This window comes from Leopardus geoffroyi, chromosome C3 (genome assembly GCF_018350155.1).
Source record: "Leopardus geoffroyi isolate Oge1 chromosome C3, O.geoffroyi_Oge1_pat1.0, whole genome shotgun sequence".
Taxonomy (NCBI): Eukaryota; Metazoa; Chordata; class Mammalia; order Carnivora; family Felidae; genus Leopardus; species Leopardus geoffroyi.
Window position 1 is genome coordinate 71,975,736 of NC_059338.1, and position 23,529 is coordinate 71,999,264.

The 23,529-nt window shown below is 56.4% G+C and overlaps 2 protein-coding genes and 1 long non-coding RNA gene across 6 annotated transcripts; 2 read left to right on the forward strand and 1 right to left on the reverse strand.

Moving 5' to 3' along the window:
- Window positions 1-50: 50 nt before the first annotated feature.
- On the reverse strand, window positions 51-18,262 carry LOC123585380. Its single transcript, XR_006706125.1, has 3 exons — window positions 18,252-18,262; window positions 7,445-7,452; window positions 51-161 (listed from the first exon to the last, which is right to left on the reverse strand). It is a non-coding gene; the product is annotated as an uncharacterized LOC123585380 (long non-coding RNA).
- Window positions 10,097-15,759, forward strand: LOC123585376 (ly-6/neurotoxin-like protein 1). Of its 4 annotated transcripts, XM_045453451.1 has the most exons (5): window positions 10,097-10,250; window positions 10,692-10,729; window positions 11,148-11,349; window positions 11,600-11,701; window positions 11,853-11,969. In XM_045453451.1, the coding sequence occupies exons 1-5, from the start codon at window positions 10,133-10,135 to the stop codon at window positions 11,888-11,890; spliced, it is 498 nt and encodes a 165-aa protein (XP_045309407.1). In that variant the 5' UTR covers window positions 10,097-10,132; the 3' UTR covers window positions 11,891-11,969. The 4 variants fall into 4 exon arrangements, with proteins under 4 accessions (XP_045309407.1, XP_045309409.1, XP_045309406.1 ...); XM_045453453.1 differs by lacking the exon at window positions 10,692-10,729 and having other exon boundaries at window positions 10,107-10,250; window positions 11,909-15,759; XM_045453450.1 differs by lacking the exon at window positions 10,097-10,250 and having other exon boundaries at window positions 11,909-15,759.
- SLURP2 (secreted LY6/PLAUR domain containing 2) lies at window positions 16,812-21,886 on the forward strand. The gene is made up of 3 exons (XM_045453457.1): window positions 16,812-16,922; window positions 21,255-21,353; window positions 21,584-21,886. Exons 1-3 carry the CDS (start codon window positions 16,826-16,828, stop codon window positions 21,718-21,720), a joined length of 333 nt encoding a protein of 110 aa, XP_045309413.1. The 5' UTR covers window positions 16,812-16,825; the 3' UTR covers window positions 21,721-21,886.
- Window positions 21,887-23,529: the final 1,643 nt, after the last annotated feature.

Here is a 23,529-nt window from a genome sequence, read left to right on the forward strand (position 1 = left end):
GACTGTATTTGTGACTAATTGTATAACAGGTTATTTTAGTTTTTGTTGTGTGGAAAGTGTAAAGCATTCCAACAAAGGCTTTTAATGTAGGGTTTTTTTTTTGCACCCATGCTGTTGATTGCTAAATGTAATAGTCTGATCATGACGCTGAATAAATGTGTCTTTAAAAAAATAATAATAATAAATAAAATGTGTCTCTTGTAAGCAGCTTATAGATGGGTCTTGATTTCTTATCCATTCTGATACCCTATGTCTTTTGATTGGAGGACTTAGTCCATTGACATTTAGAGTGATTACTGAGAGATATGAATTTAGTGTGATTGTATTGCCTGTAGAGTTGGAGTTTCTGGAGATGTTCTCTGGTCTTTTCTAGTCTTTGTTGATTTCGGTCTTTTTTGTTTTGTTTTGTCTTTTCTCCACCCAGCAAATTCCCCTTAAAATTTCTTGCAGGACTGGTTTAGATTTCCTTTAGTTTTTGTTTGTCTGGGAAACACTTTCTCTCTCCTTCTATTTTGAATGAGAGCCCTTTGTGGACAAAGAATTCTTGGCCGTATATTTTTCCAATTCAACACGTTGAATGTACCTGCCACTCCCTTCTGGCCTGCCAAGTTTCTGTGGATAGGTCTGCTGCAAACCTGACCTGTCTTCCATTATAGGTTAAGGAATTTTTTTCCCCTTGCTGCTTTCATAATTCTTTCCTTGTCTATGTATTTTGTGACTTTGACTATGATGTGCTTTTATGATTGTCAGTTTTTGTTGAATCTAATAGGAGTTCTCTGTGCTTTTTGGATTTTGATGTCTGTGTCTTTCCCCAGATTAGGAAAGTTTTCTGCTATAATTTGCTCACATAAACCTTCTGCCCCTTTTTCTCTCTCTTCATCTTCTGTGACTCCTATGATTTGTATGTTATTCCTTTTTTTTTAAGAGAGAGAGAGAGAGAGAGAGAGAGAGAGAGAACAAGCACATAAGCTAGGAGACGGCAGAGGGAGAAAGAGACAGAATCTTTTTTATTTTATTTTTAACGTTTATTTATTTTTGAGAGACGGGGGAAAGGAGCAGAGAGAGAGGGAGACACAGCACAAAGCCAGACGTGGGCTTTGAACTCATGAACCAGGAGATCATGACCTGAGTCGAAGTTGGAAATTTAACCGACTGAGCCACCCAGGTGCCCCTGGATGTTATTCCTTTTTAATGAGTCACTGAGTTTTCTAATTCTTTTATTGTGCTCTTTTGCCTTAGTTTTCCTCTTTTTTTCTGCTTCATTATTCTCCATAATTTTGTCTTCTATATTGCAGATTTGCTATTCTGCTTCATCTATACTTGCCGCTGTGGCATCCATTCAAGATTGCATCTCAGTTATAGCATTTTTAGTTTCTTCCTGACTAGATTTTATTTCTCTTATCTCCACAGAAAGGGATTCTATGCCTGTTTCAACCTCAGCTAGTATTCTTATTATCATGGTTCTAAATTCTAGTTCAGACGTCTTGCTTATATCTGTGTTGATTAAGCCCCTGGCTGTCATTTCTTCCTGTTCTTTCTTTTGGGGTGAATTCCTTCATTTTGTCATTTTGGCAGAAGAAAAAGAAGTAATAAAATAAAAAATTAAAATAAAAAAATTAAAAACAACACAAAAAGTCAAATAAAGGAAGCTAGAACCTAGGTGTGTTTTGGTCTGGTTGTTGAAAGAAGCTTGTTAGAATAGAGAAAAAAGGAAAGAAAAGAAAGAAAAAAACAAAAAGAAAGAAAAATGTAAGAAAACGTTTAAAATTTAAAAAGTATATAATAAAATAGAATAAAATGAAATGAAGAAAGTTAAATAGAATTAAAAAATTACAAAAAAAATTAAAAACAGTAAAAATAATTTAAAAAAAAATTAAAGAAAACAAAAAATGATTTTTCTCTTTCTATATCCAAGAAAAAGAAAAGACAAAGAAAAAACCCAATTTGAACAAAGACAGAAACAAAAAACAAACAAAAACAGATAGATGAACCAGCAAACAGAATGAACCCCAAATGATGTTGTATCCAGTTTCCCCTAGAACTGAAACCATGAAGCACTCTATAGTCCGTACACTAAGCAGGTGGAGAGACTCGTTCTGGTCCTCTAGGGCATGTGCTTGGAGGTCGCATTTGGGTGGGACTTGGTGTAATGGCTCAATTCTCCACTAGGTGGCACTGCTTAGCTTACTGGGGTGGATCAGGTTGTGCATGCATATGTGCATGGGCTGGAGAGGTGGAAATGGCTTCACCCAGCTTCCTAGTCTCTGGCACAGTAACTCTGTGCTCTCACTGACCCTCAATCAAGTACCCCTCTTTTGTCTTTGGCTTCTGTCTACTCCTCACTTCTATTCTGTCCACGTCCAAGCCATCAGCTTGCTAGGTGGCACCTCCCTCCTGAATTTTATCTCAGATGGGGCTGTGTTTCCCAATCCTTCACTTCTGAGAACCCTGCGGCTTGGACCTGGTCCAACCCTCTCATTGAGCAATGGCTGGGTGCCAGCTTGCCCCAGAGAACGTTTGTGCAGAGGTTCAGAGGTGATGGTAACAACACATGGCAGGCACCATGTGTTCACTGCACCCTGGCGTCTTTGTGCCAGTACCAGCAAAGGTGGCTGTTCTCCGAGTCCACTGGGACCCTTGCCTGTGGGGAGGCTGTATGGCCTCTACCAAATGCCCTCCAAGCAGGGGAACCTCTTCTCCCCATGTGGCCCAAGGACCCCGAGGACCTCAAGGACCTCGCTGCCTGCTCCTGGGGATTCGGCCTTCCGGCCAGAGCACCCTCAGGTATTGAGCTGTGGAATTTCTGACTCTGCTCTCCCCTGTTTATGGAGTTTAACAGTATTAAAACCCTCTCCTTTCTCCCTTTCTTCTTCAGTCACTTGTGGGTGTTTCCACTCTTTCTATTTCTCTCCAGCTACTTTTGGGGGGAGTGCTTTTCCTGTACTCTCCCCCATTTTTCTGTCCTCTCTCCACAAATACAGCTCCCTACCCTCCAGGGCTTCTCTCTCCCCCAGTTCACCTCTCTGCGCCGTGTCCCTGCTGAGTTCTGTGGCTCAAGTTATGCGGAGTGTTATGTTAATCCTCAGATCAATTTCCTAAGTGTGCAAAATGGTTTGGTGCTCATCTAGCTGTGTTTCAGGGACCAGACAAGCTGAAAACGTCTATGCTGCTCCGCCATCTTGAAAAACTGGGTCCCTAAAATTTTCTATGTCGAACAGGCCTGTCACCTGAAAAATAGGGGCAGTTTTATTTCCCTTCAAATCTTTGTGTTTTTTATCTCTTTGTCTTGCCTCATTTCACGGATGGGCTTCCAGTACGCAGCTGAATAAGAACCATCAGAGGCCCCCACTCTGCTCCTGCTGTTGGAGGATAGAGTTCAGTCTTTCCAAACTGAATATATTAGCTGTAGGATTTCCGTAGATGCCTTTATCAGGCTAGGGCAGTTCCCTCCTATTCCTAGTTTGTTGAGAGGTTGGTTTGTTTAATCAGAAATGGATGTTAGATTTTGTCAAATGTTTTTCCCAAATCTATGCAGGTGGTCGTCTTGTGCATATCGTGAATCACACTCATCGATATTCAGATGTTAAACCAGAATTGTGCTTTGTCATTTTGTATTTCCTTTTCTCTATTATTGGATTCATTTGCCATACTTTTGTTCATAACTTTTACAGCTATGTCTGTGAGAGATGCCGGTCTATAGTTTTTTTTCTTATAATGTCTGTGTCAGGTTTGGTTATCAGGGCCATGGTGGCCTCCTAATCAGTGGGTCCTGATTTTCCAGAAATGGTTATGGAGAATCAGTATTATTCTTCCTTTAAATGCTTTGTAGAATTCACTGGAGTTTTGTTGGGGGAGGGAGCTTTTAAACTACAAATCCCATTTCTTCAAAAGATAGAGGGATAATAAGTTATGTCTTTCCTCTTGAGTGAGCACTGCTGGCTTGTGCCTGTGAGGGGGCTGTCCCATGTCACCTAAGTTGTAAGATGTATTGGCATAATGTGGTTATGACTTGTCACGATGCCCCCTTTCTCATTCCTGCTCTGTGCTTGGCCTCATCTGTTTCTTTTTGATCAGTCTGGCCAGAGGTTTAAAAATTGTAGTGATATTCTCAAAGAATCAGTTTTTGGTTTGCTTGATCTTCCCCATAGTTTTTCTTTCTCTGTGTCATCGATTTGTGCGTGTGGGCTTTTACTGTTGTTATTTCCTTTATTTTGCTTCCTTGGGCTTTGCTTTGCTCTTCTCATTCTGGTTTCTGAAGGTGGGGTGGAGGTCGTCCTGTTGGGACCTTTCCGGTTTTCTAATGTGAGCGCTGGTGCTGACACTTCCCTTCCGAAGCTGCTGTAGCTGCACCCGACTTTGCTGTATTGTGCTTTCACTTTTGTCGGACTGGAAATTTTTCTAATTTCCTTTCAAATTTCTCCTTCGACCCACAGGTTATTTATTTATTTATTTATTTAATGAACATAATTTATTGTCAAATTGGCTTACATACAACACCCAGTGGTCATCCCAAGTGCCCTCCTCAATGCCCATCACCCATTTTCCCTTCTCCCCCACCCACCCCCCATCCACCCTTAGTTTGTTCTCTATATTTAATAGTCTCTTGTGGTTTGCCTCCTCCTTCTCTGTTCGTATCTATTTTTTCCCCTTCCCCTTCCCCTTCCCCCATGGTCTTCTGTTAAGTTTCTCAAGTTCCACATATCAGTGAAAACCTATGATATCTGTCCTTCTCTGACTAACTTATTTCACTTAGCATAATACCCTCCAGTTCCATCCATGTTGCTGCTGGCAGGATTTCATTCTTTCTCATGGCCAAGTAGTATTCCATTGTATGTATAAACCACATCTTCTTTATCCATTCATCAGTTGATGGACACTTAGGCTCTTTCCGTATTTGGCTATTGTTGAAAGCGTTGTTATAAACATTGGGGTACATGTGTCCCTAGGCATCAGCACTCCTGTATCCCTCGGGTAGATTCCTAGCAGTGTTATTGCTGGGTCATAGGGTAGTTCTATTTTTAATTTTTTGAGAAAGCTCCACTCTGTTTCCCAGAGCAGTTGCACCAGTTTGCATTCCCATCAGCAGGGCAAGAGGGTTCCCGCTTCTCCACATCCTCGCCAGCATCTGTTGTTTCCTGATTTGTTCATTTTAGCCACTTTGATTGGTGTGAGGTGGTATCTCAGTGTGGCTTTGATTATTTATTTCCCTGATGATGAGTGACGTTGAGCATCTTTTCATGTGTCTGTTGGCCATCTGGATGTCTTCTTTGGAAAAGTGTCTATGCGTGTCTTCAGCCCATTGCCTCACTGGATTATTTGTTTTTTGGGTGTTGAGTTTGGTAAGTTCTTTATAGATTTTGGATACTAGCCCTTTATCCGATATGTCATTTGCAAATATCTTCTCCTATTCCATCGGTTGCCTTTTAGTTTTGCTGGTTGTTTCCTTCTCTGTGCAGAAGGTTTTTATCTTGATGAAGTCAATTGTTCATTTTTGCTTTGGTTTCCCTTGCCTTTGGAGATCTGTCGAGTAAGAAATTGCTATGGCTGAGGTCAAAGAGGTTGTTTTCTGCTTTCTCCTCTAAGGTTTTGATGGTTTCCTGTCTTAGGTTTAGGTCTTTCATCCATTTTGAGTTTATTTTTGTGTGTGGTGTAAGAAGGTGGTCTAGTGTCATTCCTTTGCACTTTGCTGTCCAGTTCTCCCAGCAACCCCATAGATTAGTTAGAAATGTGTTGCTCAGTTTCTAAATATTTGAGGGAGCTTACAAATATTTTTCTGTTCTCAGGATCTAATTGAATCCCACTGTTGTCTAAAGAAACCGTTCGTATGGTTTCAATCCTTGTAAATGCATTGAGCTGTGTCTCACGGCCCAGAGCACAGGTCATCTTGGCAAATGCTCTGTGCATACTCAGAAAGGTGTGTACCCCCAGCAGGACATCAACCAGGCCACGCTGGGTGGTCGTGCTGCTCACTTCCCTTCTGTCCTTAGGATTGTGTCCACTTCTGCCCTGGGACGTTGAGAAAGGAGTGTTGAAACCTTTGTAATCCCAATCTTCCTCTGCTCTCTTCAGTTCTGCCAGGCTACTGTACTTCATGTGTTTGAAGTTCAATTGTTAGGGGCATAAACACTTAGGGGCATAAACACTTAGGGGCATAAACACATAAACACTTGCTCTGTGCCCTACATAACCCATCAAGGTTATGTAGTGTCCCCATTCCTTGCTGGTTATATTCTCCACTCCAAAACCCACTTTGATATCAATATGGCACTCTTGCTTTCTTTTAATCAGAGTTAACATGGTGTCTCTTTCTCATTGACTTCAGCCTGTTTGTGTCTGTATACGTACAGCGGGCTCCTTGAGGACAGCACATACGTGGCTCTGTCTCTGTTCCTCACTGAGAGTTTCGACCACAGAGTGGGGTTCGGGTGCAGGTGGCTTTGAGTCTCTTCTCCCATTGTCTTCTCCTTGGCCCCACGCTTTTTCCCTCTCCCCCTTCCTCTACTTTCTCTTTGACGAACAGATTACTTTTTTCTGATTCCATTTTATCTCCTTGTTCTCTCTCTCTCTCTGCAGTTGCTTTAGTGTTCATAGTGCACATCTTTAATTTATTACAGTCTGTGTTCAAGAACTGTGCCATTTCACATGCAGGCAATAAACTCACAACAGTGCACTTCCTTCTCCCGTCTGGGGCTGTGAGTGCTACCACTGTCACACAATTTACTTCAACATTTGCTAAAGATCTCTTAATATATTGTTACTACTTGTGCTCTAAGCAGCCAATTATCTTCTAAAGTCATTTAAAAATAAGACAGGGGCACCTGGGTGGCTCAGTCGGTTGAGTGTCCAATTTCAGCTGAGGCCATGATCTCACCATTCATGGGTTCGAGCCCCACATCAGGCTCTGTGCTGACAGCTCAGAGCCTGGAACCTGCTGCGGATTCTGTGTCTCCCTCGATCTCTGCCCCTCCCCCACTCATGCTCTGTGTCTCTCTCAAAAATAATAAACATTAATAATAATAATAATGATAAAGTCATTTAAAAATAAGATGAGTACCTTCTTTTTCCCATTTCTGGTGTTCTCCATTCCTCCGTGTGGATGTGTGTGGGCGCCGCATAATTTCCCTCTGCCTGCAGACCCCCCCTCCACTGCCCTGCAGGAGGGCTCTGCAGCCGCCCCTCTGGCATTTCCAGGTGGGCAATGCTGCCCTGTCTGCTTTGGGTTTTCTGTCTTCTTCACTCGAGGGCTGGTCACCCTGGTCGTTGCGCACAGTCTGCCGGGCCCTCAGTGTTTCCTTTTTGTCGCTGCCACGGCACCTGCACACGGGGTGCTTTGGCCTAGTTTTCTTCATATTTCTTGTGCTTGGGGTTCATTGAGTTTCTGGGTTCCATGGGTGTACAGTTTTTAACGAATTCGGAAAAATTTGGCCATTGTTTCTTTGAAAACCTTTTTCTCTTCCTCACCTCTCCTGGGACTCCAGCGACACACAGACCCCCACTGTGCTGTCCCTTTTCATTCTTTGTGTCCTGGGACCCTCTTCCTCATGCTTAGTCTTCAAGTCCGCTGATCTTTGCCCTGCAGACCCAAGTGGGCTGTTAACTCCACCCGGCTATTTTTCCATCTTTAGAAGCTCCGTTTGTGTTTTCTCTGTTTCCTGAGGCTCCCCGACACAGCCGTGCCCTCCTCTGTCTGCTTGAATATGGGAAATACAGTGTCTCTTTTCATGTGCTTGCCCACGGACACGACCAGCGGTGGCGCTCATGGCTCTAAGGACTGTCTTCTCCCCACCACGGGTCACCTTTCCTTCCTTTCTGGCATGCCTGCTGGGGTTTTCAATTGACTATCCGGTATTTAATTAGATGAAATTTACATTGTAAGATGCTGGCTTATTTTCTCTTTTAAATAATGTTGGGTTCTGTCTCAGGATGCAATCAAGTTAGTGGAGACAATTGGACCCTTTCAAGACTTGCTCTTATGCTCGGTCAGGTGGAACTCAGTGTGATCTGTAATCTAGGCCCAAGCAGGCCCCACGATTAGGGCAGTTTCCTTCTGAGCACTCTGTCCGGTGGCCCCAACTTTCAAGGTCTCTGCTCCCCACTCACGCAGGTGACCCCCAGGGCCTGTGTGACTCTGGGGACTGGTTTGCCTGCCCCCTCTCAGCGGCTTCTTCTGCCTCTTCTTAAGTTCCTCAAATGTGTGCATGGAACCCTCTGCCCACCTCCTAGCTCTCTCCTGGGCAGTTCTCCATCCGGGCTCTGCCCTGGAAATTCCAGCTGCCTTGGCCTCCCCGCCTCTCCACTTGTTTCCTCCATCAGGGAGACCGTGGGCTCTCTTTGGTTCCCCTAGTGCTGCGGCCTGCAGCCCCTCCCTTCACCGGAGTCCCTTTCCTCCAGAATCGCCGTGTCTGTTTGCCTGTCACACCATGTCCAAAAACCAGTGCTTTGTTTACACTCCATATTTTAGTCGTTTAAGGCGGGGCCATAAACCCGTTCTTATCAATTCATCACGGCCTCATGCTGAAGCCAGTGACATGCTCTGGTTTTGACCCATGTGTTTATTCGCTACTCCGTTAGAGTGTGAGCCTCGTGAGGATGAGAATATTTATGGGACATGGGGCCTCTCGGAGACTATTGGCCAATAGGGGGACCAAACACCCAATCTGCCCAGAGAGGTGGCCTGCTTGGATCCAGAGGTACTCCATCTCCTTCAAATGAAGAAAGAAAAAAAAAAAACTTTTATGGTCAAAAAAACCGTGTGTGTGTGTGTGTGTGTGTGTTTCACATTAGAAAAAAATGGAAAAGGGCGCCTGGGTAGCTCAGTCGGTTATGCCTGCGTCTCTTGATTTCGGCTCAGGTCACGATCTCATGGTTCATGAGGTTGAGCCCCGTGTTGGGCTCTGCACTGACACCGTGGAGTCTACTTGGGATTCTCTGTCTCCTTCTCTCTCTGCACCTCCCCTGCTCGTGCTCTGTCTCTCTCTATCTCAAAATAAATAAACACGAAAACAAAACAAAACAAAAATTAAAGAAAAAAATGAAAAGTTTAGGGCCCATGAAAATCCTAAATTTTGCCCAAAACAGCAGAAAACTAAATGTTGAGAAAGTTGTATATTAAAAAAAAAAAAAAAACACCACAATTATTTAATACTGATATTATTATGGTGGGAGGGGTCCGTGAAATAATGGGATCCTTTCAAGGCTTGATTTTTCACTTTTCTAGATGGGACCAGGTGTGGGGACGGAAGCCCAGAAATGCTAGGTAAAACGCAGAAGTCACTCAACAGGGAAGGCAGGGCCAGGTGGAGACGCAGGCAGACTGAATAGGGAGCCGGGTCCAGGGGTCACTGCGCTCCCGGGGGGGGGGGGGGGGGGGGGGGGGGGGCGGTTGTTCCACGCAGCAGCTCGGTTGAACTGGGCTCAAGGAATGAGGGGCCCGGTGATGGCGGGGGTGAGCAGGCGAAGACAAGCTGCCAGAAGCAGGGAGAAACCCAAGATTTGGGTGGGTGACAGCGGCCAGATCCCATGGAGATAGTCCCTGAGCGGTGAGCGTGCATCTGAGGGGATCGCGTGGATGTCACCGGGGGGCAGCATACATATCTGGGCGTGGCTGGCTCTCCGCGATGCCAGGGCTGGGTGGGGTTCGAGTCCACGGGGAAAGAGGAACCCGGAGGCGGCGGGAGGGACGAAGCTGGACAGGACCTTGGACGGAGCCTGAGCGGAGAGGCGGCGGGCCTAGGGCGGGGTCGGGACTGGGCGGGGCTGAAGGCGGGACCGAGGCGGGGCTAAGGCGGGGCAGGAAAGGGGATAGGTGGAGCCTGGGCGGACCTAGGGCGCGGGGGAGGGGAGATGGGCGGAGCCTGGGCGGGGCCTAGATGAAATAGAGTTGGGGGCGGAGTCGGGAGGTTCCAAAGCCGGCCGGGGGCGGACCGGGGCGGGGCCCATGGTCGGGGAGGGTCCAAAGCCGGCCGGGGGCGGACCGGGGCGGGGCTGGGGCCGGTCCGAAGCCGGCCGGGGGCAGACCGGGGCGGGGCCCATGGTCGGGGAGGGTCCAAAGCCGGCCGGGGGCGGACCGGGGCGGGGCTGGGGCCGGTGCAAAGCAGGCCGGGGGCGGGCTGGGGCGGGGCCTCCTGCGGCGATGTCAGGCCTGGCTGGCAGCTTCTGGAGGCCGCGGAGGGGCATTCCGGCGTGGTCACTGCGGGGCGCCCGTCCGGCCGAGCCTTCAGGCCCAGGGAAGAGCTGGCGAGCGGCCGCGGGTGAGTCCTGGGCGCAGCGGAGGCTCAGCGTGCTGAAGGTCACGGTTTAGGTTATCCCGAAACCTCCCCCACTCTGCTTGGGACCGCAGTCTTCGGGGCGGGGCTCGCGGGCAAGGGGCGGGAAGCGGAGCAGCCAGGCCAGTTCTCACTCCGGCCTTCCGCACCCTGAGGGTGACTCTTGGGAACTGGGTTGACGGGTTGGTTTGCTGTTCTCCGGAGGGGCGGAGGCTTGGCCCCCTGGGACGGGACGCTGGGCCACGAGAATCCCCGCAGGGGGAGGGGAGGGAAGTCGTAGTCCAGACTCCCCCCACCCCCCAGCCAGAGGTTGGACGTGTCCATCCCGAGCACCATGTAGGGACCGGGAAGTTCCTCCTGCTCTCCTGCCGCGTGGTCGCCCCAAGCGCATTTCCCCACAGGCTGATCAGAGCCTGTTCCTGCCAGGAGCTCCCGCCGGGCCAGGACTCAGACCTGAAGCCCAAGTAAGACTGGGCTCCGGAGGTCTTCCCGGGAGAGCGGCCCCCGCCTCGGCCCTGAAAGTAGCGGAAGTGGGGGACCCACGCAAGGACACCCCAGGGGCAAAGCAGAGGGGAAGCAGTGAGGAGAGGCCCACCCTGGGGCCTAGCGGTGCCCTGGCCGCTCACCTGTACTCAGGGCCCTCGGTGAGGAGGAGCTGTGTGGCAGGCTCCGTGGGCCCCCTGCATGAACCCTCCTCCCCGCACCACCCCTTTAACCTGCAAGACAGATCTGTTTGTAGACACGAGTCTCTCCACTTGGACTGTCCCCCCCGCCCCCCCGCCTCCTTCTCTTTTTGGGTCCCCTTCTTCAGGAAACCTTCCCACCAGCACCCCTGCCCGGGTCCCCTTGGGTGACCACCCTCTTTTGTCCTCCTCTGTGCAGGGCCGCAGTGCCTCCAGTAAACCGGGAGCCGGGGAGGGCAGGGGGTTGTCTGACCCGCTCTGTGCCCCGCCCCTGACCCAGCCTGAGTTGAAATCAAGGACCAGCTGCCATTTGACTCCCCACTGCCACTCTGTCCTCTCGCCTCCATCCATGGCGCCCCTGCTCACCCTGTTCCTCGTGGCCCTGGTGGGCCTCCCTCGGGGTAAGATGGAGAAGAGACGGATGGACAGACCCTTGTTGGGGGCAGGACGGCCGGGAGTGGGGAGGGCGGCCAGGCTTCCTAAAAACCACCTCTGCCTCCAGCTGTGCCCCGGGGGGGGGGGGGGGGGGGGGGGGGGGGGGGGGGGGAGGGGATGGGACCTGGGGCCTGCCGGGCTGGAGGAGGGGCCTCCCCCCCCCCCCACCCGTTGTGCGACACCCATCCAGCTCCCACCCCATCCCCCGGCTCCCAGCCCAGGCTCTGGACTGCCACGTGTGCGCCTACAACGGCGAGAACTGCTTCAATCCCATGCGCTGCCCGGCCATGGTCACCTACTGCATGACCACACGCACTTGTGAGTCACTGGGGTGCCCCCGGGGAGCAGGAGGGGGTGTTCTGCCTGCCCCTAGGAGCGGCGGGCGGGGGGGGGGGACTGAGGAGGGAGGCCCCACCTGCCCTGGGGTTCTTTCTGGGAGCACCTGGCTGAGGGAGAGCCTGCCCTAAAGACCCTGCATGTCAGAGTCGGGCCAACGTGGGGTCCTAGCCCAGCTCCCCCGTGCAGACTACACGCCGACCAGGATGAAGGTGAGCAAGTCGTGTGTGCCCAGCTGCTTCGAGACCGTGTACGACGGTTACTCCAAACATGCTTCCACCACATCTTGCTGCCAGTATGACCTCTGCAACAGCGCTGGCCTCGCCGTGCCGGGGGCCCTGGCCCTGGCCCCCATCCTCCTGGCTACTGTCTGGGGTCTGCTCTAAATCCCTGCCCCCCACCAAGACCCACTCAAGGACCGAGTTCTGAGAGGCACAGCCCCACCTTTTCACCTGCGTCCCCCACCCACCTGGTGCCCCCCCCCCCACCACACCCAGGACCGTCAGCTTCAGGACTCGGGGGGCTCGCGGCCTGGGGCCTCCTCCCAGACCAGGACTTTCATTCTCAAAAGGTTGATGTGGGACCAGCCCTCCCAAAGTTGTCTGGCCTTGGTGGGAGAGCTCGCCCCTCCTCTGCCCAAGGAGGGGGGTGTCTGGCAAAATGTGCTGCTCGGTTGGGGTTCTCAGTTGGCTGAGGAACACTGATTTGAGGGGACTTGGCCCACCTTCCTGGCAGCTGCCGCAGTCTGCCCAGTAAGGGTGTGGAGGGGTGGGGGACAGTAGGGACCCAGGATGGGTGGGGGGCACCCTAGGAAGAAGGGCTTTCTGGAGGCGCACGAGGGCTGTCTCTGTGGGCATGTGAGGAAGGCCTTTGTCCCTGTCAGCCGTCCCAGGGAGTAGTGCAGCGAAGTCCTGTGTCTCCAGGAAGTCCTGTGTCTCCAGGCGGCCCTGGGCAGGGGAGGGGGCGGGCCTGTTCTGAAGAGAGCCCTGAGGTCCCCAGCCCCAGAAGCCTGGTGAGAGGTTCTTCCCCTTCTTGCCAGGCCAAACCCTTGACCTGCCACATGCCCCACCCTGGCCTGAGGCTGCAGGCTCTTGGGGGCAGGGCAGGCAGGCTATATTTGGTGGAGCCTGAGAGCTGACCGGGGGCTATTTTTGGCAGGGAGAAGGTGGGGCCAAACAGCTTGGTCTTTCAGCCCTCGCCTGCCCCTTCACGGAGTGGGTTGAGCAGCAGCACCTATCCGGTTGGCCTGGGGTGGAGGGGTGTGTGGGCGGGGCTGGGGGTGGGCGGCATGTTCCTAAGAAGAGAAAGAGGAGGTCTGGGGGACAGAGGCTGGAGGAAGCAGGGTCTGAGATTCAGATGACCAGGTTCCCTCCAGAATCCCGGAAGTCCCTCTGCACCTTCCAATACAAAGCACCACTGTCCACACCCACTCGTGGCTGGTCCCCACCTGCTCTGGCCCGCGGGCCTGGCTGAATGAGAGCCGGTGAGCCGGCCCCGGCCCAGAGGCTGAGCCCACCAGCCTGAGGGTCTCCATGGGACCCTTCACCCTCTGACTCTGCCCAAGGGGAGAAAGAGAAGTCCTCCCCGGGCTAAAGAGCTCCCTCTTTGATTTGGGGAATGGTCTCCAGGTGCCCCCAACCCAGTGGGGTATTGGGGACTCTCGGGGGCCCAAGAATTGGCATTATTTAAAGGGTACCCAGCCTAGGTGAACCCCATCCCTGGCCTGGTTTAGGAAACAAGAGTCACCCAGCAACAACAATCCTGGATAAGGGTGGCCCAGGAAACATTGGCCCTCCTTCCAGTGAAGTCAGACTGGACATGCGACATTGTGGCCCAGGTCACACAGGGCCTGAGCGTCCTTACCTAACCAGTGTCCCCAGCTCAGCATCTCTGGAGGGGCCCAGGAGTCCCTTCAAAGCTGGCTGGGCCCAAGTTGGCAGCATTACAACAAATGCCTGTGTGGTAGGACAGTCCCCGGGACTCAGAAGCCCTTGCCCCGAAGCATGGCCCTGATCGGGGAGCCTGTGCTAGAGATTCAACCTGGAGAGCTCCAAGCTGTGATTCCAGATCTCAAGGGATCAGGATACCCGAGGAGAGCCTGGGCCAGCCTGGGTAGGGGTCCTCAGGCCGACCTGGTTGGACCTCCCAGTAGGTCTGGGAAGATGGGTCTCATCCTGGGCCAAGAGGCAGGAAGGAGCTGTACCCCAAGGAGTGTGAGGTCAAGGGCTCAGCCCCCACAGGAGACTTGGGTGTCTCCTCCCCCCGAGGACCGATCCTGTGTGAGCCTTTCCCTGGGGAGGCTGGGAGCAAGCCAGACCGCCAGCCTTGACCTCCTGACTCAGTGGGAGAGGCTTGGGAGCCGTCGTTAAATCGCTTGTGTAAGACCTTCATCCTGGGCCAGCTGGCATCGTAGGCCAGAGCTGGGAGGGACACGGGATCAGTCCTCCCTCCTCCATCACAGGGGGGATGAAGTTAGAGCCTCGCGTGTCCCCCTGTGGGCTCTGGGGTCACTGAGAGCAGGGATCCAGCGAGCTGGGCTTGCCATGGTATGGGGGTGCCCACACCTGCCCTCTGCACCCCTCTGCCCGTGCTCCACCGTGACCTGGTCCAAGGCCAACACCCACAACATCGCACCAGGTCCCCCAGGACCATGCCACCCCCTCCACCGCCACAGATAGGGCTCTGCCTGGCCCGGATGTCTCTGAAACCCAGCACAGAGCCCCCGGAAAGCCCTCAACCAATACTGGGCCAGGCCCCAGTGGGAAATGCCAGTGGGGATGTCGCCGACGAGGATGGTAACCCACATCTGTCTGGTTTCCCTGTGGTCGTGGCTCTGAGCGCTCCACGACCACCTGCAAGGTGGAAGCCATTATCGTGCCACCTTTGCAGGTGAGGAAACTGAGGCATGGAGCAATGATGTGGCGGCCCGCCCGGCAGGCTGGCTGGCCACCTCGCCCGACCCCCACAGGCCTGCCCCACTGCGCACTGTCTTCTCCCAGCAGCTGGGAGCTTGAGAGGGCGAAGCCCAGGAGGTGGGTTTGTAAACGGAAAACAATCTTAGCCTGTGAAGTAATTACAAGAGTTTAGGGTCAGGAAAGCTTCGCAGGAGAAAAGTGGAACCAGAGATCTGAGAAGGCGTGAGGACCAGCAGCAGGGCGACCGGCCCGCAGTCTGTGTCCCAGGCTGTGGGCTGGCGTCGCCAACGGGGGAGAGCGCAGGGGCGCCAACGTGACTCCAGGATCCTTCCGACAGAATCGAGCACCCCCTGGATGTGAATAGATGCTCGGGCTCCTCAGAGGTCTTTGTGGCGTCTCAAAGCAGCCTGGGGGTCCCTTGTGCTGGCTGTGCTGTGCCCCCTCCTGTGGCTGTTTTGTGCCTTGTCCTGGGGCACAGCTGAGAAGCTGGGGCTGTGGGCGCCCCCCTAGAGACACCGGCCCTGCACGGAGAGAAGGCGTCAGGAAGGTGTGCGTCCAGGGCTGAGGTGCCCTGCTGGGCGGGGGGCAGGGGGCGGCACCAACCGCATCGTCATCCCCTTTACAGCGGCTGGTTTGTTCCGTGAGCGTGTATGTTGTTCTTGCTTCTAAACCTCTGGAAAGGGTACAAAGAAAGGGAGAGGCCTCTTTCTGCCTCGTGCCCTCTCAGTGCGTTTTGTTAGCTCCCACCACTGAACTTGCCGGGAGTTCCCCGTTCACATCTCTGAGCCTCCGTTGTCTCACTGATAAAATGGGAACGACCGTCCCCGCCGAGCTGAGGCCTCGTGGGGGTTAACGAGGCTGTGGGTGTAAGTGACCAGCACACAGGAGGCCTCAGACGGACAGACGGATGGATTGACGGGTGGCGTCCCTTCCCTTCGTCACACTTCCCGGGGCCGTGTCCCTGTCAGATGCTAATGCTAACTCCTAGCCCTGACCCTGACCCTGACCCTGACCGGCACAAGCATCCGCCTTCACCCCAGAGCTCCCTCCTCTGCTTACACTCTGCACCCGAGGGGTCCGCTCCATATCTCACGGAGTGAGTGAATAAATGGATGAATAAATGTGTCTGCCTTGCTCTCTGTCCTCCCCAGCCACCTTGGTCTGAGCTCAGGTCCACCTTTTGGGTCTGGCATGGCTGGTCACGCCGGCTCTGTCTGTCCCAGACTCCTGTTCACCCTGGCTCATCCAGTCGACGTCGGAGCCCGGACTGGCACAGGCAAGGGGACGACCGGCGGGAGGGGACCAAGCAGGACGGGAAGGAGGCGGGCCCAGCAACTCACCCATCCCACCCTTTGAGAGGGGCCCCTAGAGAACGCTGGTGGGGGGAGGCGGGACCCCAGGAACCCACCTAGCACCCCAGTCTTCTGGCTCCTTCTCCAGCCCTCCAGCCCCCAGCCCTAAGGAGCCCACAAGCTAGAGGGGTGGACAGAAGCCACCCGGGAGCCAGAGCAGACGCACGGGGATCCCCGGACGGTGGGGCCGGCTCCCCACGGACAGCCACCTGCACTGCCCCCGTGGTGCCCCAGCCCCGACAGCTCTTAGCAGAGCGGTGTGGCTCGTGGGTCACCCTGGCATGTCTGGCTGCTGTCGGGTGTCACCCGTCACGGGACCCTTTCAAATACCTTTCTGCTCTCCCCCCACCGCAGGGGAAAACAGCCGCAGGTCTTGGGCCCTGCGGCGTGACCACGGCAGCGAACGCGAGCCCTCAGCACTCTGGCCAGGCGGGCGGCTCCCAGCTGCCACTCGTGGGCAGAGGCCCACCGGACAGGCGGCCGGCTGAGGAGGCACATGCTCAGCCCTTTGGAGGGAAGCTGGTCACCTGACACCCCGGGGGCAGCGCTGGTCAGGGCTCCTGCCGGGCAGCCTCCGCTTCCTCGACGTGTCTAGGGGGAGGGGTGACCCTCCCGCGGGACACGAGAGGCCACGTGCTGCCTGTGCCTCCTTGCCGGGTGGGCTGGCGTGATCCTCGCCCTACGACCGGGATTATCCTACCTGCTGGACAGGGAAGGGTTGATGCGGTAAACGGGGCTCGCCCTCCAGCCTGGGGGCCGGGTGGCCCAGCGCCGCGTGGGCCCCAGCCTGGCTCCGTGGCTGAGTCAGCTGGCAGGCGAGTGGGAGCGGCAGGTATAAGATGGCAGCCTGGCTGCCCGGGGCACCAGCCTCTCTCCGGGACACCATGCGGCTGCTCCTCGGGCTCCTGCTGGCTGCCGCCCTGAGCCTGGAGCTGGGTGAGTCCCGGGTGCCGCCTCCACTCCCCACCATTGCTCTAAGCCGGTCCCCCAGCCTCAGCCACCACCGAGCCCCGGGATGTGGCTTCCTACCTCAGAGGACCCCGGTTCCTGCCCCCTTGACCCCCTTTTCTGGGGCACCGGCCCCGCCCCACCAGCCAGCTCCTACCCTCTGCCCGTGGGCAGCACCCGGTAGTTCCCCCAGCCCCTTCCGGGACCCACAGGCCCATCAGCTGAGCCCCGAGCGCTGTCCTTGTGCCCTGTAAGAACTGCCCGTCTCTCTGTGCCCTGCCCCAGCTCGACACCCCTCCCCCGCCGACCTCCCCCACAGGCCTCTCCAACTCAGCAGCGATCCCCCCACACTGAGTCTGACGGCCCTCCTCCCTGGCCGGCACTGTCTCCTGGGCCCACCCTCTCCGGGCCCCCTCCTAAGTCCCTCCTGCTGGGACCCCGGCCTCTGCTTCCTCACTCTGGCTTCCATCTGGGTCCAGTCACCTCACTCGGGCCATTTCCGCACTCGGCTGTGCCCACCTCTGCCATCGCTGGCCCCGGCTGGTCGGCTCCAGGCCCTTCGGGCCGGATGCCTGCCTCAGGGCTCCTTGGGGACATCTCCTTCAAATGGGGCTGCGCACACCCGGCCTCATCATCTTTCCTCCCGCCCGAGGTGGATGGCATCTCCGCTCCCACCCAGATGCCCGAACGAACCCATCTGGGCCCCTGACCCAACCCCGACCGGCCCCCGGCCCCCAGCCCTCACCTGGCCAGGCCTCTGTTTCCACATCTGGGCTGGCACCCTCCTCGCGGCCATGGCCCTAAATGAGATGGACAGAGGGAGTGTCCGGACAGCCCCTGGCATGGGCATAGGGCTCCACCCACCACCCTCTGGGGTCTGCCAGTGTCTCTACCTGCTGGGACCCTCCCGACCATGCCCGGGCCCTGTGCAAGCCCTCTGTCCGGCGGGGAACGTATGTGAGGCTCGGGGCCCGGGTCTCATCTATGACCCCTAAGAACTGCTCCTGGGTCACCAGTGCCGAAGGACAGGGGTTTGGGGACCTGAGCTCCACACGGGGAAAGTCTGTCACCGCCGGGACTAGGTCAGGGGGGCGGGGGGGGGGGGAGTCGGGGTGGCATCTGGGAGGGGCCGCCCACAGGCCCCTCCTCCCTCCCCTGGCTTAGCCCAGGTGCAGTGGATCACAGGAGCCCCACAGGCCACATCATGGTCGGCGCCCTCTCCCTGCTACCCCTGGGAAGTGCGCTCCCCCCAGTCCGCACGCCAGTCCCGGTTTAGAGCCAACAGGGGCAGGGTGGGAGGTGTCCTGCCTGCTGCACCGATCGGAAGACGACACACACCCGGAAGCCTGCACACCTGGCCACCCTTCCCCCTCCCTCCGCCCTCCCTTCCCCCTTCCTTCCTTCCCTCCTTCCTTCATTCCCTCCTTCCTTCCTCCTTCCCTTCCCCCTTCCTTCCTCCCCTCCTTCCTCCCTCCCTTCCCTCCCTCCCTCCCTCCTTCCTTTCTTCCTCCCTCCTTCCCTCCTTCCTTCCTCCCTCTTTCCTTCCTCCCTCCCTCCCTTCACCTTCCTTTCTTCCTTCCTTCCCTCCTTGCTTCCTTCCTTCCTTTCCTCCTTCCTTCTTCCCTTCCTTCCTTCTTTCCTTTCTCCCCTCCTTCCTTCCTTCCCTCCTTCCTTCCTTCCCTCCTTCCTTCATTCCCTCCTTCCTTCCTCCCTCTCTCCCTTTACCTCCCTCCCTCCCTTCACCTTCCTTCCTTCCTTCCTTCCTCCCCTCCTTCCTTCATTCCCTCCTTCCTTCCTCCCTCCCTCCCTCCCTTCACCTTCCTTCCTTCCTTCCTCCCCTCCTTCCTTCATTCCCTCCTTCCTTCCTCCCTCCCTCCCTCACTTCCTTCCTTCCTCCCTTCTTCCTTTCTCCCTCCCTTCCTTCTTCCCTTCCTCCCTTCCTTCCCTCCTCCCTTCCTTCTTCCCTTCCCTCCTTCCTTCTGTCCTCCCTCCCTCTCTCCCTCCCTTCCTTCCTTCCCTCCTTCCTCCCTTCCCTCCTTCCTCCCTTCCTTCCTTCCCTCCTGCTTTCCTTCCCTCCTCCCTCCCTCCCTCCCTCTCTCCCTTCCTTCCTTCCTTCTGTCCTCCCTCCCTCCTCTCCTTCCTTCATTCCCTCCTTCCTTCCTCCCTCCCTCCCTCCCTTCACCTTCCTTCCTTCCTTCCTCCCTTTCTTCCCTCCTTCCTTCCTCCCTCCCTTCCTTCTTTCCTTCCTTCCCTCCTTCCTTCCTTCCCTCCTCCCTTTCCCTTTCTTCCCTCCTTCCCTCCTTCCTTCCTTCTTCCCTCCCTTCCTCCCTTCCTTCCTTCCTTCCTTTCCTTTTTCCTTCTTTCCCTCCCTCCACAAAGTTCTCCTCAGTCCCACTAGGTACAGAGGAGGGGTGCTATGTGAGGGATGCTCTGGGTCAGAAGAGTGGGCGAAATGCCCGCTCGTGTCCGTCACGTCGGAGGCAGCGGGGATGGGGAGCCAGCCCTGAGTGAGACCACGTGGGGGCAGGGACCCCATCACCAGGCTGGGGCAGAGGCGTCAGCAGATCGTGGTGGGCCTGTCAGACGAGGGGCCATCAACTCTGCCCGGAACCGCAGGAGGCCTCCCTAGCGGAGTGGCAAATAAGCTGGGCCTGTTTTGCCGGAGAACAGAAGGCACAGTATGGGCAGCGCAGGGAGGCATCTGGGGGTGGGGGGTGAGCAGAGGAGAGCAGGAGGCAGGAGCTGCTTCTCTCGCTGACGCCCTGGAGACCCAGACTGCCCGGGTCTGCCGGTGACACTCCCCTGTCTGTCCACTAGGTGGCGGCGTATGCAACGTACCACACCGTCCTCAGGCCTGATGTGAGGGTGGCTTCAAGCAGCTTTGCTGGGCTTTGTGACGGGAACGTCACCTCTCCTGGTCACATGTGGGGTCTCAGATTGCTCTGTGGGGCTGGCGGGCGAGTGTAGGCTGACGGTGGGCGCCCCGCCACGGTGGACACATCCTGTCTCCACCTCCGGCTCTGTGGCTCTGGGAGGGCGCCGCCCACAGCCCCCCGGGGTTGGGGGGGGAGCAGAGGGTGAGGCCGGGAGGGGGCCGGGAGCCCCTGCCCGGGTGTGCGTGCGAGTGCCCGTGGGTATGTGGTTTGGCTCAAGTGTGCCGTGCACCACCACGGTCAAGGACCCGGGCCTGAAAGTGTGCCGACCCGGGGCAGAGCCAGGGCGATGGGTGGACGAGGCCGGAAGGGCTGACCAGGGAGTGAGGGGGGCGGTGAGCGTGTTTTCCTGGACTCTGGTGCGAGCGTCCTGGGGCTCCGAGCCTGCACACGGCGAGTGGGGGCAGTGCGGGCCTTGTGGCTCTGGCCTTGTGTTTGTGCCCAGACGCGCGGGCAGCCAGGGCAGGGCCGGGTGCCATGGCTCGACCTCCTGCACAGAAGCTCAGGAACCAGAGAAGGACAGGCGGGGAGGGGGGGGCGGGAAGTGTGGGGAGGAGGGGGACAAAAGGACAGACAGCCAGGCAGGCAGAGCGGCTGTGGGGCCCCGCGCAGTGCCCACGTGGGAGGGCAGAGCGGCAGACATTGATGGAGTGAACTCAGTGTTCCAGAAGAATCAGTGATGTCCTCACAGAACGGGACACGGAAAAGAGCCGTGCTGGCTTCCCTCCCGCCTCCCTCGGGCCTCCCTCCGGCCCTTCACCGCCCAGCACACCTGCCACCCTTGGTCCCCGCTTCCCACAGAGGCCGGCAAGGCCCTGTCACTTTAGCCACCTGAACTAAGGTGCCGGTGGGCCTAATGGGGTCTGCCCAGGCCGCCCCCCCCCAAGGTGAAAATGGGCACGGTCGTGTCTTGGGGAGCCCTCACCACCTTCCCTCCATCCCAGACTCCCCCCAACTCTCAACTCCTTCAGGGTGCGGCCCTGCTCCACTCCCCTGGGATGTCACAGAGCAAGCCCAGAGGACCCCATCCTGCCCCCACCCCGGGCCAGTGCTCTCCTGGCTGGGGGACTCAGAAGAGCGGCCTCCAGTCGTAGCACCCATCCAGTCGTGGTCCCAGGCCTGGCCCCCGCTTCCCGTGAAGAGCGCGGTCCCACAGGCTGGAGCCTCGGGACCTTGCCCGGCCCTGGGCTGATGCTTCGTACATGGTGACCTTCCCCCACCCCCCCATCTGGGAGGTCTTGAGAGGTCGGCACCCCAGGATGCAGGGCTAGGGCCCTGAGAATGACAGTGGGGCGCTGGGTAGGAGTAGCGGGTGCTATTAGGCAGGACTTGCCCACACCTGTGTCCCCGTCTGTCCATCCACCTGTCCCTCCGCCCGCGGCTGCAGCCCAAGCCTTGATGTGTCACCAGTGCAAGGACTTCGGAGGGTGCACCCGTGCGTTCAGATGCCCACGGAACTCCAACTACTGCGTCACCATCGCCACCCGTGAGTGGGGCGCGTGTGGGGTGGGCCAGCCGTGGACTCTTTGCCCAGAAGAAAGCCAGGCTCAGAGGGGGCGGACCTGGTCCAGGCTCCCAGCAAGTCAGGAGCAAGGCGGGGGGAGCACCCCCTGGCCTCAGCCCCGGAGAGGGCCCGAGGGAGGGGGGCTGCGCTGGTGGCCGGTGGGGCAGGGGGCGCGCAGTGCAGAGGCTCAGGGAGCCTTCCGTCCACCCCAGGGGTCCCCTTAAGCCTCATCGACCTGCCTATGGTGACCAAGTCGTGCCAGACCAGCTGCCCCGACATCTCTACCCTGGGCCTCGGCCCCCACGTGTCCATTGTCTGCTGCCAGTTCAGCCTCTGCAACCATGACTGAGCGCCCCTCCACCCGCAGCCGCTGCCCCTGCTCACAGAGCCGATGCCGCGCCCCGGCCCCCAGGCAGACCCTGCTCCCCCCGCAGCTGAGATGGGGCACTGGGGCCGGGGGGCGCTCCAGGAGCATCCCGGGGCCGCGCAGGGGGGCCAGGGGACCCAAGGGTGGCACTGCGTGGGTCTGAGGAAGGGGGAGGGGCCCTTGGCAGGGGGCGGGGACTTTGGGGGAAGCAGGGGAGAGGATGGAAGGGACAGAGCAGCCGGGTGAGAGGGTGAGGCTGGACTCAGCCCCCACCACAGGTGCACACGCGCACACTAACCCACACCCCCACGTGTGCACACACCCATACACACGCACACACACGGAGACACACACTGGCACACTTTTAATCATGGCTCCCACCAGCCTCGGGCCGCAAAGTGGAGCTCGGGTCCCCCTACCTCCCCCCGGGCTCGCCGCCCGGCCCTTTCCTTGTTCTTACCCCGGCCACGTTCTCCCACGTTCTCAAGAAGACGTGGAAAAGCCGGTGCAGCGCGGCGACAGCGTCCTAGCAGAGCGAGCAACCCCACACGGAGGCGCAAGGAGGGCCCTCGGCCCACGGGAGAGGCCCCTACGAGCCCCCAGGCGGGACTGACCGTGGCCACCACGGCGGTCACAGGCTGGAGAGAGGGAAGCTGACCCCGCGGGAGAAAACCACGCTGGCTCCCGGCCTCCGCTCCCCTCCTATCGAGAGGCGGTCCCACTGAACCCGAGCTTTAAATGTCAAAAGAGAGATTGTCAACACGATAGACGGCTCAGCATAGAAAATCAAGACGCGTTCTTCGAGCAGTTACACACGGTCACAACACGCCCCGCAACTCCATCCCCGGGGCACACACCCGGAGAGATGAACACTCACACGTTCACACCGCGCTCACGGCAGCGTCGTCACAAGAGCCAGATGGGGAAGCCACGCCCAGCGCCTCAGCGGACGAGGGGACAGACAGACTGGACTCTCCAGGCGCGGGGATGTTTCCAGAAGCACCACCACGGCGGGGACGGGCCCCAGGGTGTCAGGCTGAGGGAAAGAGGCCGGATGCAAAAGACCACCTCCTCTGTGAGTCCATTTCCACAAAATGCCCACAGCAGGCAAGTAGGCCAGGAGGCGGGTGGGTCCCTTTCTGAGGTGAGGAAAGTCTTACACTGACGGGGGGCGGTTGCACAAATCTGGGAGCACACCGAAAACGCTTGCAGTGGGTGAATCGCGTGCCATCAGAAGCACATGCATTAAAAGCTCTTACAAATTAACAAGAGAAGGAGGATTTCGGAAATCAAAACAAGATTGAAAATCCAGACTGAGAAAGCGTCATGATTCCACACAAATCTAAACAGAACGACACGAGGGGCTCCTGGGCGGCTCAGTCAGTCAAGCATCCGACTTCAGCTCAGGTCATGATCTCGCGGTTCATGGGATCTAGCTCCGCGTCGGGCTCTGTGCCGACAGCTCGGAGCCTGGAGCCTGCTTCGGATTCTGCGTTTCCCTCTCTCTCTGCCCGTCCCCCGCTTGCCCTGTCTCTCTCTCTCTCTCTCAAAAATAAAGATTAAAAAAATTTTTTAATTAAAAAAAAAAAAAGGGACAACGTAAAAACAAGTGGCACTTTAAATGCAGGGGAGAAACAGAAGCGGGAGGAGAGGGAAAGGCTGGAAGCCAGCCCCATGCGCGCGCCATGCAGGGTGCTCCCCAGGGCAAGTCGGCCGCGTGCATGAAACTCTAAGATGCCCCAAGAATGTTGCTGAATGCTGGCCCCTGAGATGTCACTCAGACTCCTGTGG

Coding starts and splice junctions, on each gene's coding strand:
- LOC123585376 (XM_045453451.1), top strand. CDS start 10,133: ATGTCAGGCCTGGCTGGCAGCTTCTGGAGGCCGCGGAGGGGCATTCCG. Junction 10,251..10,691: donor GAGCTGGCGAGCGGCCGCGG/GTGAGTCCTGGG, acceptor TGTTCCTGCCAG/GAGCTCCCGCCGGGCCAGGA. Junction 11,350..11,599: donor CCTGGTGGGCCTCCCTCGGG/GTAAGATGGAGA, acceptor CCCGGCTCCCAG/CCCAGGCTCTGGACTGCCAC.
- SLURP2 (XM_045453457.1), top strand. CDS start 16,826: ATGGCAGCCTGGCTGCCCGGGGCACCAGCCTCTCTCCGGGACACCATG. Junction 16,923..21,254: donor CGCCCTGAGCCTGGAGCTGG/GTGAGTCCCGGG, acceptor CCGCGGCTGCAG/CCCAAGCCTTGATGTGTCAC. Junction 21,354..21,583: donor CTGCGTCACCATCGCCACCC/GTGAGTGGGGCG, acceptor CGTCCACCCCAG/GGGTCCCCTTAAGCCTCATC.